The sequence below is a fragment of the Anser cygnoides genome, chromosome 4, assembly GCF_040182565.1.
Source record: "Anser cygnoides isolate HZ-2024a breed goose chromosome 4, Taihu_goose_T2T_genome, whole genome shotgun sequence".
Taxonomy (NCBI): Eukaryota; Metazoa; Chordata; class Aves; order Anseriformes; family Anatidae; genus Anser; species Anser cygnoides.
In genome coordinates, this window is record NC_089876.1 from 2,723,675 (window position 1) to 2,743,007 (window position 19,333).

The 19,333-nt window shown below is 48.0% G+C and overlaps 1 protein-coding gene across 6 annotated transcripts in view; it reads left to right on the forward strand.

The window, feature by feature from the left end:
- The window catches only part of SLC4A11 (solute carrier family 4 member 11), a 138,160-nt gene that overhangs the window by 40,896 nt on the left and 77,931 nt on the right, over nucleotides 1–19,333 (forward strand). Inside the window, exons 1-2 of one of the 6 annotated variants that reach the window (XM_048081567.2) lie at nucleotides 2,358–2,575; nucleotides 19,278–19,328. In XM_048081567.2, coding sequence (XP_047937524.1) covers nucleotides 2,515–2,575; nucleotides 19,278–19,328 — 112 coding nt within the window. In that variant the 5' untranslated portion in view covers nucleotides 2,358–2,514. The other 5 variants (XM_066997070.1, XM_048081563.2, XM_048081569.2 and 2 more) reach the window with 5 other exon arrangements.

Consider the following 19,333-nt stretch of genomic DNA (forward strand, 5'->3'; position numbering starts at 1 on the left):
GCCTAGGTACAAAGAGCTGCTTCATGCCAATCAGACACTGAAGAAATAACTTGCTGAGAGGATCACAAACATCCTCCTTCGGGGAGGCTGTCTTTGTTCATCAAGTTATTTTCCTGCTGGAGGCGATTCTCAGATGAGGCTCCTCAGAGGCTGATGGGCTCGGGGTAGGGTGTAATGTGTGCTCCTTGGAGGCAGCTCCCTCTGGGTGACTGTGCTCATCTGGGCTTGTGGGGACTGCAGAGAGCAGGTCTGGAGCCACTGGGGTAGACCAGATAGCGCCAGACAGAAGATATCTGGTATCATCTCTGGTGCCTCACATCAAACCAGATAAGCTGATATCTGTGTTCATCTTCTAGAGAGCTATACTGGTGGTGGAGCTAATATTTCCAGCAAGGGATACCTGCTGCTGAATAATTCTTCATAGGGGAGTGTGGTTTGGCTTGAGGTTTGAAAGGAAATGAATATGGGGCCCTGTTCTCCATCAGTAGCTTTGTGCCTTTAGGATAGAGGTCTTGAAGGAATTGTACAAACCTCTGCAGGAGACTTATGTGAAATGCAGCCCTGCAAAGTTGTCTGTGTGCTTTGCATCACCCTACCACTCTGGTTAACTCACGTCCAGAGATGGGTCTTGGTGGAGCCATGGGATGGGTGTTACGCAGCACCACTGTCTGTTAGTGTTGATCTTCAAGAACTGTAAGTGCCTCTGTATGTACTGCTTATTCTAGCCCTTTCCTCCATACCTTGAATTTCAGTTGTGTGTAGCACAGGCTATTGCCTGCTCAGCTGCCAAGGAGCTGGAGGAAGAGCTGTTGGCCCTATATAAAACACTAGGCTCCCACTTCTAGAAATGCATCCCACTTGCTGGGGAAAAACTAATCATCTCCAGATTGGGATCAAAAGGCAGGAATTTGATTTGAGCATTTTGCCCTCCTGGCAAGGCGACAGCTTGGGAGACTGGGCTCCTGATCACCTGATATAACTGAAAGCAATGCATTCACCTTGTGCGAGGGGTTAATGGTTTAAACTGGCAACCTTTAACATAACATTTAAAATGCCAGATGAATTCTGCAGCATTATCAGAACTTCAGCAGAACCACAAATCACTTAGAAACTTTAAAATATGCCCTTCCTCCAAAACAAAATAATTGAATGAGAAGTAGATCTACCCCCACTCTTCTTCCCAGGATGATTTATGGGTGGGAGCGGGCATTTCTTGTGGGCTTAAGGTTGCACTTAGCATTTGAAACAGGAAAGAAGGTGAGTTGCTTTCTACAAATTAATCTAGGTACTAAATAAGCACGAACTTCTTACTCTAGTATTTGCTACCTTGATCTGTACAGTCTCATAAGCCTTTAAAGGGGGGGCAGGTGGGAATTCTAGGTATCTTTTTGTCTGGGTGTAGTTTGGTATTTAGAGGATGGAGAAGGCTTAGTCTGGATAACACTGCCTTGAGACCAAGATTTGTAGCAATCAAAAGCTAAGATGTTTTAAGATTTCTTTACCATCCAGCCGGGAGACCCTTCTAGAGGAAGGAAAGATGGGGGGAAACAAAACCAAAACATCCTGAGTCAGCCTTCATGGCAGTATAGCTATTCGTCCTAACCATGTCATGGTATACCTCCTGGTGACAATGCAAGTGTCCTCTTGCCAGTTCCTAATTGCCACCTCACTTTTATTTCAGCACGAGTGTTAAGTTTCAGTTGCTGCCTTTCTCTGTGAGAAGTTACACCATGAACATGCAATGGGCTCCTAGCTGAGCCCCTGTTCTCCAGCTCCTCTGTCAGCTCCTGGTGCTGGCACCCCCCTGCTCCCTTGAAGAGGGGTTTGAGCAAGGAAGCCAAAACCACCAGGTTGTGAGCAAAGGAGGTATCAGCAACTAGAAAAAAACTCATATTCCAGTTTTTTTCCTTAAAGCAGAGGCTTGTAGGCTGGGGAGCAGTGCTATATGGTGTGTAGCTGCTTGGGTTTTGTGGAGAAACTTGTAAATCACTGCAGTGCTCCAGGGATTTTCTTGGAAGCCTGGCTAGCTGCTTTGGACTCAAACTCACCTGTGTCAGGCTATCTCTGGGGGGCAGGAAAAAAAACTGTTCCAAGGGAAGGGACTTGATGTGCATCGTCCCCTGATGTGGGGTCTTTTCTTGGTGTTCTGCCCTGCTTTGGGGTTACCAACAGCATCGCACCTGGCGATGCTCCGGCTGCATCGCGCCCCTGGAAAAACAAAAACCCATTCTGTAACAAATCTCAGCCTTAGAGTTAAGTGTGGGGAAGGGGGGGAAAAAAGGAAACGGCATGAGATGTTGGTGTTTTGAAAGCGGCTGGGAGGGCGCTAGGACCCGGCGGGGTGTGCCCGCTCCGTCCCTTCCCCTTGCAGCCGCCCGGGGACTTTCAGTTTTGGCTGCGCTGCCTCTTTTTTGGGGGGGCGAGCAAATAAAAAAAAAACACAAACAACAACAAAACAAGGCCGAAGCCGCGAGAAAAGTTCCCCCCGAAGTGTGTCAACATGGTGAAGACGGGATGAGAGGAAAAAGCGAGGCAGCCATGGCAGCGAGAAGGGTTTTTCACCTCCAGCCCTGCGGTGAGCAGCCAAGGTGGCAGGAGCGGGGGCAGGCACCAGGGGATGGATGAGTTCCTACAGCTGGGGGCTGCGGGGGGGTCCCTGCTTGTGTCCCTGCTTTGCTTTCGACTTTTTTCCCCTCCCCACAGCGGTGGTTGCATTCGCAATGGGATGCGATGGGGAGGGTGGGCTGGGGATGCGTGTGCTGCTGTCCTGGGGGCTTGCTGTCCCTTTTCTCCTGAGGGTTGGGGGACAGGGAGGGTCGGTGGTCCCATTGCTGCCTGGGGGGCTTGTATGGGGTCGCCTGTTAGCTGTGAGGTGGGATGAGATGCTGCGGGTCGGGGCTCGTTGGGCAGCTTCAGCCCAGTGGGCACGAGTACGGGGCAAAGGGACTAGAGGAGGAGAAGGGAACAAAAGGGACTAAAGGAGGAGAAAGGAGCCATCCCAGTTCGGGGCTATTTTTGCTCTGGGGAGTTCTTCCAACCCCTTTTGGTATCGGGTCGGTGGCTGGTTTGGGGAAGGAGGGCACAGCGCAGTGTTGGCTCTGCTTGGGTGCGTCGCTCGCGGATGCGGTTGCTTGACTTTGTGCTGGTAATGGGGCAAAGACTGCGACAAAAAGGTGAAATCACACAGCTGAACCAGCAAAAAGGGCTCGGGCAGCCACGTGTGTTGGCAGGACCCCAGCCATGTGTCTTGGAAATGCAGCTTTGGAAGGCTGGGAGAGGGGGGATTTATGTGAACTTCAAAACGCGCTCGCTTCTTGGCTCTGGCTGAACTTTTAGGTTATCTTGTAAAGTGCCTCCCCCCGCTGCCCTACCGAAGGAAGCACTTCCTTCATCAGCATGGCTGCGGTCGTGCTGGCTTTACACTGAATTAAGGGACAGGGACTTGAGTTTGTGCGTGGGGAAGTTTGTTCGGGAGTAAAAGCAACTGTAGGTGGCACACCAGCTTTGCCTGCGAAGCAGCTGGTGGAAGAATGGTCCTCGGGATTCGTGCTGGGATCTTGTCTTGGGGAGGATTGTATGTCACCCACCCCAGCTTGAACTGAAGCAAACTTTCCTTTTCCTTATATTCTTCCTCAAAATTCTTCCTCAAAATTCTTCTCTAGTGCTCTTTTTCATATCAGAGACTATCATTCTTAAGACCTGATGGTGCAGGCTGCCTGACCACCAGCAGTGTGTACACAAACAGTGCCTGTTGGGAGCATACAGATTCCTTTCCAAGCTGCTGGAAGGTCTGATGTGTGCAGGATTTCTCTCTAAACCTGTAAGCCTTCTCTAGGTGTAAGCACAGCCTTGTCCCTCCTGTGCAGTTACTGCCTGCCAGACTGCAGCTGGAGCATGGGATAAATTATTTGAGTGGGGGAAATCCCGTGGTATCTCACCTGGGCTGCTGCTGGAGTTGGTTTTTATGACCATTTTCTTGAAAACCAGAAGGAAACGGTGATGCAAGGCATTTAGTCCTGTCTACACTGCGACCTCAGTCACTGCCACCATCCCGTGCGCTGCACGCTGCTGCCTCCCTGCCATAACCGAGGCACGTTGGCTAACCCAGCTCAGGCAGAGCCCTCTAGTTCTGAAATATCTGTGGCTTTTACGCAGTTGCCACTCCGTAAGAGTTATGTACCACAGAGGAAGTTCCTCGCCAGCTCTCGTGTCGTTCCTTGGCAGTTTGAACGTTTCAGCTTGTTTAAATGAGCATAGCCAGAAATAGGAGCTGGGATTTTAGATGTTGTGCTTGCTTGACTCCCACAGTGGTATAAGATCTATATGGAAACTCAGAGCCTGGACTTCTGGTAAAGCTGGACTTCTGGTAAAGCTGCAGGGAATCAGTCGAGGCTGTAAATAGTCCTTAAAGCAAGCTTCATTTTTCTGTTGAGTCAATGGGGAGACGAGAGGGCTTTAAAAACAAAGGAATCCAAACCAGAAGCATTGTGTTGTCTCAAAAGTAGGCTTTGGAAAAGTTTGATATTTTTTTGCTAACGGGAGCTTGAGCTTAGCTGTGAAGTTTGATTTTAGTCCTGAGTTATCAGATTTTTTGGCGGGTGCCCTGTCGCTTGCCTGGTTGACCCTATGTAACGCAAACCTCAAACCTTGTCCTTGCGGAAGTGTGGTGATGCTTTGTGTGTGTGCTTCATGCCTCAAGACAAGTGTGAAATCAAAACGAGGGGGAAAGCTGTTTTTCCTCTGGTTATTCCAATGTTGTGCTCTGATTTAGGTGTCCCTAGGAAGCCCCAGTGTTTGCAATCCAAAAGCTTTCTATTTCTGCACCTTGGGTGACACTTCAGCTACCAAGAATCCCCCTTGTGCAAAACCACCTCTTAGAAAAACCTCTTAGAAAAGTCCTATTTCTGTCTGTAGGGCTTCTCTGGAAGTAAACAGCTCCGGGACGCCTTAATGACTTGTCATTGTGAAGCTGTCATCCACCCTCTAAACGCACAAACTGCTGCCAAGTGCTCCAGCAGATATCCAGCATGTGTTAAATCCAAGCTACCTTTGTGGCTGCTGCTAGAAGCAGCTGGGGTGCAGTGTGATGCCATTGCTGCTGGGGTTAGGGAGTGTGCTGTGAGGGATGAACCACACTAAGGGTGAAAATCAGGAGTGCTGAGCCTGTTCCTCCAAGCTCATCCAGGTCTGAGCGGTGTTTTGTGACCCTGAGGTCCGCAAAGCAGCTCCTTCAGGAGTTAGCGCTGGGACCTGGTGAAATGGGATTTTTTAATTTATTTTTTCCTAGCGTGATAGAACTTTCTAAATATGATCTAGCATAAGCTCCCTGTAAAGCCTTGTCACCGAGCACGGTGCCATGCTGGCCCGGGAGCAGAGCGCTGCAGGCTTCGGCATCTGTCGGTGCTGGCTTTGATATCAAAGCGCTTAGCTGTCACTTGTAACTTCATGGGTTTTTCTGTTCCCCCTTTCTAAATTCATCCTTGGCTCTGACTTGCAATTAAATAAAGGCTGTATGAAGGGCTTCAATCTAATTCTGCCTGCCTGTTACTGAAGAAAGGTCTGCTGGACGGACTGGTGGGAGCTGTGCCTTGGGTAGGACACCAAGGGAACAGAGGCCACTTTGATTTATTATAGATGCTGTTCAGAGAAACTGCAAGAAGGGGGGGGATAAAAGCATAAAAACATGACATAAGCCACTGGATGGGGTAACACTGATGCTCTTTACGCTGGGGCAGGAGCTTTCTTCCCTGTGGGTGTTTTTTTTGGCTGCTCAGGTTTGGGGGACCTGATGCAAATTGCAGCAGAGGGGCTCCCAGGGCTGGAGCTGTGCACCTCTGTGGCTGTTCCATGGTGGGAAGGGTAGGGGCTAGGGAAAATTAACAAATCTGAAGCTGGTGGAGGGAAGATCTCAGCTGGGCAGCTTTTGTTTTGAGATGCTGTGAACAGCAAAGGTGATGGGGTGGGTTATTGGGGGTGCTACCCACTGGTGAGGGCAGAGGAGTGGAAAGGAGGGGCTGAAGCTGAGAAGCCCACCAAGATTTGGGGGGGCTCTAAAAATGGGGTGGTGAGGACGGAGGCAGTGCACATAAGATTTGGTTGGATGTGTGTTGGTGTGCTCTCCCCTCTGGACTTCTTGGTGTCGGGGCAGGTGCTAGCACCCCACAGCAGTGGGGGCTGCTGCTTGGGCTCACCCCCGGGGGGGGAAAAAATCACCAAACCCACCCCATGGGGTGCTGTGTCAGGCTTATTCTTCATCTCACCCGCTGCCATCTCCTTCTCCAGAAGTTAAATGCCTCCTCTCCCTGCTCCGAGCCTAATTGCGTCCCCAGGGTTTAGCACGCGTGTGTTTGTTTTATTCAACGCGCTGGCTGTTCCCACCGGAACAGGCAGATTTTTTTTAGGGATTGGGATTTTTTTGCTTATTGTGCACAACAAGCTACAGCCCAAGATATTCATTGGGGGTGGGGGGTGGAGGGAAGGAATTGTAGTAATGCCAATACTTCTTGAATATTATAAACCTGGCTTATCAGCCCGACGCAGGGCTGGAATTTGTCTCTTCCTGTGCTGCATCTCTGCTTTCTGAGAGACGCGTTTAAATACGGGCTGGAGACGCAGCCTTTCCAGTGTGCTCTGCTAGGCTGTGACAGCAGGAACGGAGCTTCTTGAGAGGCTCTCCTCTTTTTCTTCTCGCATTAATTCCTCTCCGTAAAGGAACTTCTCGGGGAGAAGGCTCTGAGACTGCATGTCCCAACAGTACCAGCTGCAGGAGGTGAAGGGAGACGCGGTTTGCTTTGTACCTGGCTCTCCTCTCTTCTCCGTCCTCATGGAGCCAGCTTCTTTCTGCTACCCCCGGCTCACCTTCCTCCGCTCACCCTACGGCCAGTTTGGGGCGAGCGCTGACTCTTCGCAGGATTTGGCCCCGTGGCCGCAGCGCCTGGTGACCCAGAGATGGACCGGGGCAGTGGACGGTGCGTTGAAGGGCTTGGGGACCAGAGGAGGGTGGTGTGGGGAAGCTGAGAAGCCCACCACAATTTAGGGGGGGCTCTAAAAATGAGGGTGGTGAGGAGGGAGGCAGCACATGTAGGATTTGGAGGATGTGGTTGTGTTGGTGCGCTCTGTTTGCTGGGCTTCTCCTGGTGGTGCTCGCTCGGCTGCTGTCACCTCCACCAGGGAGCAGCTCCGGTCCCTGCTGCACCCTTGTCCCGGCAGGCTGGCCAGGGCTGCTGATAAACAACCTCAGTGCAGAAAAAAATTAAAAATAGAAAGCAATCATAGCCAGCCTTTTGTTTCATAAGCTTGTTTGCTCGCCGAAATGAATCGGGCAGCGTTTGAAACCTGAAATACCTGCTGGAGGCTAGGCGGGCTCGTCTCACCTTTAGGACTGCGATGCTTTAAGCTCTGGCTTCTTAAACTGTTAGTGAAGGTATCAGGTGTGGGGACAGGTGATTAAGCTCTTTTATTGCAAATTTTTTTTGTTACAAGAAAGTGCATTAGGTGTATTAGCTTGGTTCAGAGCTGTACATGTTGCATTATTGTGAATAATCTATATGGGGAACTCAGAAAATCCTGCTGTGTTAGGAGCTGAGACCACTTTAACTGTTGATCCTGAGGGTTTATGTTCTGCAAAAACTTTTCTGGGGAAGGCATTGCTCGGATATCACCCAGATCGCTCTGAGATGAGGTCCTGAGCAGCCTGGTGCAGCTTTGAAGGTAGCATTGCCTGGAGCAAGCAGCTGGGCTGGGGACCTCTTGGGTCTCTTCCACCCTCAAATCCAACTTCCCTTACATCTTAATAACGAGCTGACCGCGATGCTCCTTACCTGGAGAACCTTGTCAGGTGGCATGCAAAAAAAAAATAAAGAAATAAAAATGGAGGAGTCTGGATGAGCAGTCTCAGCAGAGAGAATGCGTGGGAGGTGTTTAAAAACATGCACTGCCTGTGGTTTTGTGCAGCGGAAACAAGTCTGTAGCAGGGACCGAGGACGGGCGATGTGGCTCTGAATCCCGCTGCGGAAAGCGATGCCTCTTCCCCAGCTGTGCCCTGTCTCGCCTTGCTTCGCACTGGGAAGGGTTTGCTGCCTCCTGGTAAATATATGATCGCTGGGAATTTTTATTTAAATCATGCTAATCAGAGTTGCTGTAAGGGATTTGGAGATGGAAGTGACCCAGGCGTGCCAGTGTTTGGAGAACTTGCTGTTTATTTTTTTAGGGCTCTGCCTTTTCTAAGGTTGGCTTGATGTTGCTTTAGGGAGTTGATTTATTCCCCCCTCTTTTTCCTTTTTTTTGGCCAGAATAGACCATTCCCCTGTGGGCTTTAAGTATGCAGCTGGGGGAGACTTGGCTTATTGTTATGAAAATGTTGAATTGTGAGGAAAGTGAAGCAGTAGAATAGACTGGAGAGGGGGGGAGAGGTGGTGGCATCTTCCCTCCAAAGCTTTTTAGGCACTGCTCAGCTGAATGCTAGGCTGACAGGCTCGGGTATAAACCTCCTCGGATGAGGTGAGGTCTCTCCAGCTCTATCTTCTGCAACTTGCTGTTACAGACTCACTGCCCTGGTTCTCATTCCCTAACGAAGGCTCCTCGTTTGCTTCTGTATGCCTGCGTTAACCCTTGCCTGTGCTGGTGAGCTGTTATTCTGGATAGCTTGGGGGGGGTAAGAAACCCATTGGAGCCCAGCTGTGCAGTTGGGCATGCAGCGTGGTCAGAGCACAGCAGCTATGTCTTTAAGAGATTTCCTATATCTACCTCTCGGCAGCATTTTTTCCCCCCACCTCTTCATCCTGCATCTTCGCATTCTCTTGTTTCCCCTGCGCTGCTGTCTGTAAGGTGCAGTATCTTCTGTCTTCTCCCTTCACTTGAGCCTGGTTGCCACAAAGCCTCACTTAAGGAGGCGCACGGGCTTTCTCCGCACAGCATCCAGCAAAAAGCACCGGCTCCGGAGCGCAGGCTGGCTTTAATCCTTGGCTTTCCTCCTTGCTCCCAGAGGCGAACAGCTCGGAGAGGCGGTGGATCGGGGTGGCTGGAGGAGGAAAGCCGAAGCCCAGCGTGGCTGCGGTGGCATGAAGTGAAGGCGTGAAGTTAGCGGCTTGCCGGCATCTCCGCCCTGCTCGGGGAGCAGGGCTCGGAGGTGCCCGGCTGGGAGCTAATGGGTCGCCCTCTCACTCCACCCATCCGCCGCTCGCCAATTGGAAGTGAGGGAGAAAGATGCTCCGGATGGATTAATATTGGAGCCGTTGAACAAGCACGAGCCATTGCCGCCTCGGCCACCTGAGCAAGTGGGGTGTGGGATCGAGATTTGGGATCGAGCGTGGTGCTGGCTCGGGGGGGAGAGCAGCGAGGAGAGGAGCGGGGGCTGTTTGAGTGTGAACAGCATCTCTGCTACAGAAGTAGTGCAGGTAAGTTGTGGTCTGAACGAACGCTGAAGCCTTGCTGCTGCCGGGTGATGCGTTTGGACAGGAAATCCAGAAAAGCAGCCCTGCCAGCTCTTTAATTATTTAATTTGCTAAAGTAAGGCAGTACTTGATGTATTTTCAACGGGCTTTGCTGCTTGGTGATGCTATCTGTTGCAAGTGCTGGATATCTCTGTATTGCTGTGCTTAAGGATGGAGAATACCTTTTGAATTCAATTTACATTAACCAGAGCGCTGCCTTCCAGGGTTTGAGTTCAGTTTCAAGATATGCATGGGGAGATGAGTGAAGATATCTTACCTGTTCTTTTTTTCCTCTGAAGTTAATGCTAAAACATCCTAACAGCCTGTCAGAAGGGCTTTACATACTGATGGCTCACGTGGGGAAAGTGCAGCGCTGAGTGCAAACAACGTGCATGTATGTAATCTGTCTGAAATGCTAGCAAGCATCGTCCCTGTTGTTGTAGCCATGGAAGCCGTGTAGACGAACCGTAAACAGTGTCCTACTGAATAACACCCTACGTGCATTGTCAGTCGGCAATGATTTCATCTCTGGACCAGAGTGCTTTTATTTCGGGTTGATAATATAGGGCAAAAACCAAGCTGGTGCTGCTGGATTCCCCCTGCTCATGTTTGCTGTTCTGTGGCTCTTTGATATAGAAACTGTACGGGGTGATTCGTGCCATCCTACCAAGCCTGTCGTGATTTGAAATCCCTGCCTCTGTGGAGAGGGCTGAGGCTGCAGAGGGCACCTCTACCACCTTTTCTATATCCCTTAGGCTGTTTCTGCTTTTAATCCTGGAGGTTTTTACTTTCAGCATCTTGTCTGGCACCACAACTGAAAATACTGAAGTTTTTGGTGACCAGGTGGCTGATCACTGCTCTGCTTCTGTGTCTTTCCGTGTACAAGCACAGACCTCGGTTTTGATCCTGTGGCTTTGAGGTGGAGAGGGTCTCCTGTCCTGTCCAGGTATCCTTTGGGTGCTGGAGGTGGGAAGAGGTGCAGGATTAACTTTGGTGCAAAGCACTATTTTCTATCTTGGTGGCAATGAGATGGAAGATAAAAACTTTGTGGTAATGCACGTTGTGTTCCAAAACATGATCCTGGTCCACTGGGGGGATGCTGCACCTGCTCCTGGAGCAGCTCTTCCACCTGAGGAAGGTGGAACCGGAGGTGTCTGTAGTTACTTGTTTACATCGTGTAGCTGCTGAATTGTTGCGGTATTTAATGCAGACGAAATATTGCAGGGAAACGTCTCTGTTCCTCTGAATAACTCTGAGCGGGTGAAATTTTATGGGCTCTTAACCAAGTTTGTGTTTTATGTGGTACTGCTGTGGGTATGTGGCAGGTGGTGGCCTCTGGAAGGAGCCTGTCCAGGGAAAGCATTTCAGCAAAAACGTCAAAAACACCTTTTTTCAACCCATATCCAGCCCTGAACAAGACCTGGGGCTGTTGCTGTATCTCCTCCGATTATAAGTTATGAGATTCTTCTGATAGGGCCCTGTAAGTGAAAGAGCTGTCTGGAAAGCTGTCAGTAAGAGTTAAAGCTTTCTAAATTATTTAAATGCTTCAGGAAAAGTGTACTGAAGCCTCTGCTGCTCTGTCCTTGGGTCTTTGCCAACTTGTGGGATCTCCGGAGGTATTTGCTTTCACTCCTCTCTGTGTAGCACTCCTGCAAGAAATCCTTGCGAGTCTTAAATCATTGTTCTAGAGGGCCCAGCAAAACAAAACCTTGGAGGGGGAAAAAAATGATAATAGCCCAAATTCTTCATCTGGCAGCCAAATCCCGAAGTGTCCTTGTTCCCTGGCTCTTCGGCTTGTCCTGCTCACCTGCTAAATGCTGGCCAAGAAACCTGGCTGAGGAGGGGGAAGAGATCCCATCAGCAAAGCAGCTGCAGGGCTCTTAGTTTACGGGGTTGTTTGCTCTTGCAGCTCACCTCTGGGAGGCACCCTTGGATATTGATTGCTTGGGGTGGGTTAAATTGTGATGAGCCAACCTGGACAGCCTGGTGCTGCTGGTAAATCCAAGCACCACTGACACCAACCTTGTGCTTTTTGGGGGGAGGAGGTCTCATAGCTGTCACTGCTGCAGCCGGCAATTTTTCTGGTTAGGTGGCTTTATTGCCATGGGTGCTCTGGAGGAAGCTGGGAAGGGGATGAAGAGGGGAATTTTTCAGTGCAGTGAGGAAAATGCTTTGCTTTGAAAGCAGACTTGTCTGATCCCCAAGCTCGTGTGTGGGTGTGTGTTTGCCTGGGAGTGAGCAGGCAGGAGGGATGCTTCCTGCTCTATCCTTTCAATATCGTGTTTTCTATTTCCACAGCCAGCAACTGTGAAAATGAATCCTGAGGTTTTGTTTACTGGAGCGACTGCAGTATGATTTAAGACCACATCACACCACTTTCTGTATCAGAAGAATGTCCAGCTCCTTGCATATAACCCCTGACTAAGTGCTTTAGTGCTCCCTGAGCTGTGAAGCCGTAAAGTCCTTTCCTGTCTGGATCAGGACCAGCATCCTGGGGTGGCTGTCCTGTGCTGGGCACTGCAGCTAGACCCAAAATACTCCTGCACCATGGGTTAGTCTGGATGTCAGAGGGCTGGTGGTGTCCTCCAAAACCCAATGAAATTGTCTTCTAAGGGGATTTAGAGCTATTAGCTCAGGTAATATAAACCTCATGGACTTTATGGAGTTTGAGGGGTATAGGACTCATGTAGGGAAGCAAAGAGGAGGGTGCAAATCCTTTAGGGATGCTTCTTTTTGGGATGAGTGGTGCATCTACATACTTTGTGACAAGAGGAGTGTATTAAACATCCGTGCTTTTTTAAAGTGCCCCTGACTCCCTATGTGTATGCATAGGGAAACCAAAGTGGCTGTCCTTGCAGGTCCAAATTTCTTGGCTCGAGAAGCAATTGGCCAGTAGATCAGGCTGCTTAAGAACAGCATCCTCCTTGGTGCCTGCTCTGACCAACATTGTCTTTTAAAAGCTTACCAAGGTTTGGAGTATATGTAAATAGCTCTGGATAATGGTTGTCTTCTAGACTGTCTTCAAGAGTTCAAGTTGACTTCTTGTAGGTATTTGCATGCAGATGCTGTGCTGAACAACCTGCTTAGGTAAAAGTCTCCAAAGAAAACCCCTGTTCTGTTGCCAAGCCATGCCAACTCCTGCCATACCATACCAGCACCTGCTTTAAACCTCTGGGTGTGCCGTGTGGGGTGAAGTCCCCCAGACTGGGTGTGCTTGGTGTGTTGTGGCCACCCTGCAGCACCCAGTTGTGCTTTGGGGCTCTGCTTTGCCCTTCTCCCTGCTGATGCCACCAAGACAAGTAGAGGACAAGGAGAGGAGGGATAGGGCACCTGCATGTCATCTTCTAGAAGGGTTTATCCCTGTCAGTCTCTGCTTGGGATGAGATGCTGATGGGTGCATCTGCAGTGAAGAAGCATGCATGGTGCTTGCAGTGGAAGGGAAGCTGTAAAGAGGTCTTTAGTTGATTTTTGGCTTCCATCCCTTCAAGGTAAAACACCCTAGAAGGCAGTCAGGTGTTGATACTGACCATTTGATGGATCACAAAATGTCTTTTTACCCCTATTAAGTGTTTTCTATTATGTTGTCCTGTGTTTTTATTGTGGCAAACCAGTGCTTTCTGGGGAGAGGTCTGTGTTTGGGCTTGTCACAGGCAGCGGTGCTCCTATGCTGTACTTACCAGCTGCTTTCCTGCCCAAGTATTAATAAGCATGCCTTACTCATCTTACAGTCCCTTGAATTATGGTGATTAGCTCTGAAACCCAGACTTGTGTGTTGTGTTTTTTCTGGCCTTTGTCACACCTCTCAGGTGTAGAGAAAACAGGTAAAATTTCAAGCTTTTGTCCTGTATGTTGATCATTATTCTTGGAAAAGCAGCATATTGGCATGTTTCTTGTCTCTCTCTGCCAACGAGATGAGTTCTCACCAGCCTTTCCCAGCTGAAGTATTATGGGCTGTGGGAAGGGATCAGCTACTTAACGTGTAGATAGAAATGAGAAGTGGTAACTTCAGGCAAAACAGCTTTTCACATGCTGCTGTCCATCCATTCTTGCTGACTTGAATGGCTTTAAATAACCTGCAGCAGATGTCTCCACCGGGAGACCTCTCTGCTTGGTTCTCCCACGAAAACTGCGAAGATCTTGTTCTGTAAGCATGAGTGATGCTATGCAGGGGAATCCTGCATTATTGATACCTTGGAGTGTGATCAGGGTCGCAGTCTGTTGAGCTGGTTTTCTATTCCTCTGCAGTGATGCAGTTGGGTTACAAAAGGAGTTTGAAGCTTCCTCTTCCTCCAGCTGTTGTTGAAGGTCTCTGCATGCAGCTAGAGCTCAGACTCTCGGTTGCAGGTTCCTTTCACTCGATGCTCCCCATAATTAAAAGAAGTCCCCTCCTGAAGGTTTCTCTTCAGATATTCCTTTTTTTCTGACATCTGTCTAGTTTTCTGCTGATGTTGGGTGGAGGAGGGAAGCAGTGTAACTTGGTTAGTAGGCAGGTGAAGCAAATGCTCTCCCTCTGCCCCAAATCCCATAAATCCCATGAACCTTCATGCAGCTCCCTGGTCACCTGTGAAGCTGCAGCTGTCTTGTGGTGTTAAAACATGGTGAGGTGTAGAGAATCAAAGAATAATGCTTGAGCTCACAGTTGATATTAAAATATGAGGTTTGGTTTGCTGGAGCCCTGGTTGGGGTAGCTTTGTATTGTCAGAATTAGGTAACACTGTACATGTCTAAATTAAAGCTTAGGCTTGTCCTCAGATCTTAGTTATAGGTAGGGAACCAACTGCAAACTTCCTCATCCTGCAGTGGAGCTGGCTCAACTATTTAGTAGTGGTAATGGATGCTTTTAGCCAAACACCTTCATGGAAGGAAGCCTGAAGTGGCCAATGACCTTCTCAAAGCTAAAGCCCTGCATGTCTTCTGGAAAGAGCATTTATTTCCAGGTAAATGTGATGTTTAGGGTGGGTGTCATGCTGAGAATTGGTAATTCCTCCTGGGAGAAAACTGGGAAAGTCTGAAGGTTTTTCAGCTGACCCTTTAAGCGAGAAGTTAAAACAAAAACTGAAGTGATTTGCTTTTCTTTGAAATCTTCAAGGCAAGAGATGCATGTACTAATGAGTTTCAGAAATGTCCAAAGAGCAGCAGCAAAATAGTATTGGAAGAAGGCTTGAAAGTGGTGGGAACTGGGGTGTTGGAGCACACCCTGGGTTGAAGGGTGATGAAGGGACTTAGGACTTTCTCATCAGTACTTACTGGGTAACTAAATACACCAGATAGGTTGTGCATGCTACTTGTGTTGACAGACCTAAGAGGTGCCATCATTAAAAGGCTCAAAAGTGATTTTTTGGTTACTGTTTAAAAATCATGTTGCTTCAAAATGAGTTCCGGTTAAATACCAAGACACCAGGATGTGGAGAGCTTTACTGGAGGGAAATCATAAATGCTGAAGTCTGTAGTCAAAATTCCCATGCTACCAACTTGTTAGAAAGCTACAATTTGCTTCAATAGAAGGCTTGAGCTGCAGAGCTGTTTACTTGGAAGATGCCAGCAGCAGAACATTTTAATCGAGTTATCGAAGTATCCAGAGAATGTGTTTTTATTTATAATCTGCTAGTATTGCAAGGCTCAAGAGAGCTTATTACTAACCTTAAAACAAGAGAGTTAAAACGGGTTATTAGGAGATCTGAGATGCATCCCCTGCAGGAATTTAATAATGGAGGATGGCATGGCAGGGTTTTGTCTGTTCTTTTTGTTGTTAAATGCAAATGTAAAAATGGTAAGAATGTAAGAAATCAGGAAGTGCATCCACTTTGTCTGATGCTTCCCCCTGTGGATCCCTTGAGTCCTAAGACTGAGCACCTTAAGCTGCAGCAAACTCGAATGTCCTACCAGTTAAAAGTACTCTGAGCTTCATATACCTCCCCCCAGTGGCTCTTTCCATGTGATTACAGTGGCTTCGAGTCAAAGGGCAGTGGCTTCCTTTTGAAATCTAAGCTGTATCCCAGAGTCTAGAAAAATAAGCTTTGCTTTCCACTTTGCAGCACTTCAGTGAATTTTGCCTTTAAATTCAGTGCTCACAAAGAGATGAGAAAACAAGCTTTCATGTGAAGGAGAAACTATGTGGTGACACTCTTTATGCCTGTCCAATTTATTTAATGGACGTCTTTGCAGGGAGTAAGGTGGGGTGGCAGAAATTTATCGGAGTAAATTAACTCTTAAAAATACTTAAGTTATCAAAAGAGCTATACCCCGAGCTTATGGGCAGCTAGGAGGTGGCATCTTTGTTCTACCTTTGGATAAGGAAAGCAATTGAAGAGTGTGGCTGTCCTTGTAGGTGCTGGATGAAAAAGCAGAGCCTGGAGAGGGAAGACGTAGCTCTCTCCATCAGGTATTGAAGGCATGAGAGGCAATTTGCTGTGGTGTGTATCTTAGCTCCTCAGGGTAATCTGTTCCAGCTTTGTCTATAGAAGCCTGTTCTTATGTCTTGCTGAAATTGCTTGGTTTGGATTTTAATTGCTGAAATCTAAACAAAAAAAAAAACAAACCTGGGGGAAAGAAACTATCGGTATGGTTTTGGATCTGATGGAAGTGACATGGGGAGAAAAATCCTGCCCTGCAATGACAAAGTGCTCACCAGCATGTAGGTCTGTTCCTCCAGCCTGCAAAGGTGCAGGGGCTGATTATACTTCATGGAAACAAGTCTGCAACTCCAGGCACACCCTGGAGCATTTTAAAATTGATCTCTAATGTACCTGAAGACTTGTCCTAGGCCAGGCTTCCCTAAGCTAAGCAAATGAATTAATTACTGCAGTGTGTCATAACTATCTCATGGATGGGCTTTTGAATTTTAAGGACTGGAGGTGAGATGGGGAGAAATGCTGTTTTGTCTCAGGCTTTGGGTACGTACCTTATTGCTGGACAAAAAATAACTCTGCTGTGTTGTCCATTCTGTGCAACTCAAACCCATTACTTCAGTCTTCAGGAAAACATGGCTAAGGAGCCAAAACCTCATTAAAATCCCATAAGCCTTGTGGAAGGAGAAGCACTGGAGCTTGCTGGCATGTTTGCTTTGCTGACTGCTGCTGAGCATCTACTGGAGTACAGTCTAGCTGGTGTTGCTCTTAGTATGCTGTAAATATAAGCTAGGCTTGCTTGTGCCAAATAGCTTGGAGAAATATGGGGTTGAAAGGGGAAGGTGATGTATGAGGAGAGTCGTCCTCCTTGCCCTGAAATGTCTCCTTTATTCTGTGTGGTTAAATTGGATGGATCTGGGGATGGCTCTCGCTTTCTATAGGTCTTCTGAGATGCAGATGGTGTAGCCCCCAATTTACCCCTTCCTACCTCGACTTCTGTGAGCACATTGACTTTTAAGCTAGTTCCATAGCTCCATGTGTGTCTGTTTACACTTGTGTAAACACCCCATTGCCTTTTACCTCTTGGGCACATTCCCTACCATTCTCGATGTCAATGTGCGTAGCCCCTTCCGTGGGGGTTGCAGCAACTTCTGAAAAGGCTCCACCACCACTGTTTTGAAGCCCAAATCCCGTTGGCACTCTGGGACAATATTACGTAGGGAGAAGGCAAATTACCAGGGCTGAACTTTAGCCAGGACATAGTAGGGTGAACGCCCGACTTTTTTTCCCAAATGTGCCATTGCATCTTTAATTATAAGGTTAAGACCTTTATTTTATGACTCATCTGAAAAAAAACAGCACCTCAAAATAATTGCCTGAGCATGTTGCCTAGGGGACTACTGCTCGTTTGTGACTCAGAGGAGCGAGTGCCACCTAATGAAATGGCACTGATGCTGTAACACTCAAACCTTGCTCTTTTCATGCCTAGTCCAAGCAGTGACCTGGCCAGTCTCCTGTGAAGGCACCAGGTCAACCCAGGCAATGCTGCAGTTAGGTGTTTCTGATGAAGAAAGCACTGGGCACTATGTGACCTGTAGAAATAAGTGTGTTCAGCTAAAAGAAAACTAAATGGCCTCGTTCTGCCTAGTGAAGGATGAGCATGTTGCTTCAGGCTCCCTCAGAAGCCATAGTAGATGTGAGGAATTGATATACCATCCCGGGGGAGCGCTGGCCTCTGTTCCTTGGGTAATCCGTCTGCCTAGGCGGACTTTGTTTGTTTCTCTGAAATACGTAAATGCAATCATTACACAATAAGAGCCTCTTTAAAAACCTTCCTTTGATCATTAGCATGCTAATCAGCCTGGATGGATCTTCTCCTTCCCTTCCAGGTGGAGGGAAACAATTGACTCGTGTAATGGGTGCCCCTTGGCCACGGTGCGTTTGTTCCTCCGGCCCATTGTTCTGGGATGAACTTGGAACATTGTGTTTCTCTCTTGGACCAGACACTTGAATTGCCCTCGGATTTGTGTGTTTTTTTTTTTAAATGGTGATCAGGGTGTCCCTCCAGGAACCTGTGCAGCTAATGCTGTCTGCTCTGAAATGTCTGAGCCATGCTGAGCTGTGACAAGTGTTAGGGCTGGAAGATGCTGTCGTCAGGGGTGTGACTCGTATCCGTCTGGTGCACAAAGGCTCCCGGTGGACCAGGATGAATTGTAATGCTTGAAAATGTGACACCCTAAAGGGAGAGGGGAAAACAAGTGCGTATAACCTGTAAGCCAAAAGTTATGGGGTAGAGAAAGGGTCTTTGGGAAATAATCTCATACCTCAAACGAAAAGCAGGAAACCTAATCTGTAAAACAATAAAACAGGCGAGACCTCTTTCCTTGTTGGCCCAAATTCATCCCAGGCTTGCGTAGGTAATGTTTGATTAGCCTAATGAAGTGGGGAAAGACAGAGCAAACCTATTCCTCTTTCTGATTGCATTTTGGCTGGGAAGCTGTGTATAGAGAGGCAGCATGCAGGAACTGCCTCTGCAAGGGACTGCTCAGGTGACCTGTAAGGCTTGAAATAGACCTTTATCAACTGGCTGTTAAAACAGGGCATGCACCTGTAGAGAGGAGTTGGTGTTCCCAGCCCACACAGTCTGAGATGTCAAATACTGCTAGTGTTATAAACAATCAGGCTGGGTTTGGCTACCAGACTTTGATCACACCTGAAAGCAGGTGCTCCTGTGCTGTATGAACATCTTGGTAGATACCAAACTTCCCAGCAGTAATTGCAGAACTGACTTGCTAACAAATAAAACATTCCGCGATGAATTACATGGACTTGGTCCTGGTGCTGCTGTGTTTGTGGATTTGCTCTTGGTCAGTCCTCTCCCACTTGTGGCTTCCTTGCAAGACTCTCTTGGTGCAAGTGGTGCTTCCTGCAGGACCCCAGCTCAGAAAGCACGCAAAGGAAGGCTGCAGGGTTTTGGTGCTTATCTTCAAGTGCCAAGAGCTGTTTGGGGGATGTCCTAATGATTAAGAGCAGTAGGATAGGATGTGAAAACCTGTTCTTATCTGAATCGAGTTGTTTTTCCTACACAAAACTAGTTCTTTTTATCCGAGTGTAAGATACAACCTGGACTTCATTATTGCTTATATTTTAAAAGGATTCTCTTGGATGCTTAGCATCTATTATTTCTGCATGCATTTGTTTAGGTTCAATAAGTCACTGTGATACAATCAGGCTTGTCCTGATCTTTAGTCTTGCTGTTTTGTGGTCCCAGCCCAGGATGCCTGAGACAGCCTAACTGTTTTCATGTAGTAATTGCAACTGTATGGGATATTCTGGTAAATGCTAAAGTCAATAAACAAAAGGTTAAAGTTGCCACATCCAGGAAAATTTTCTGCGTGTGGTATTTTGGGGCTGTAATCCAGGCTTAAAGTGAACTTAGCAGCGAGGTGAAGATGTTCAGCATCGTAGTGATTCTTACACTTCCTTTTTCTCTTTTTAGAGTCTCCGCCAGCAGCGATGTCAAGAAATGGATACTTCTTTGAAGAGAGTGGCAAG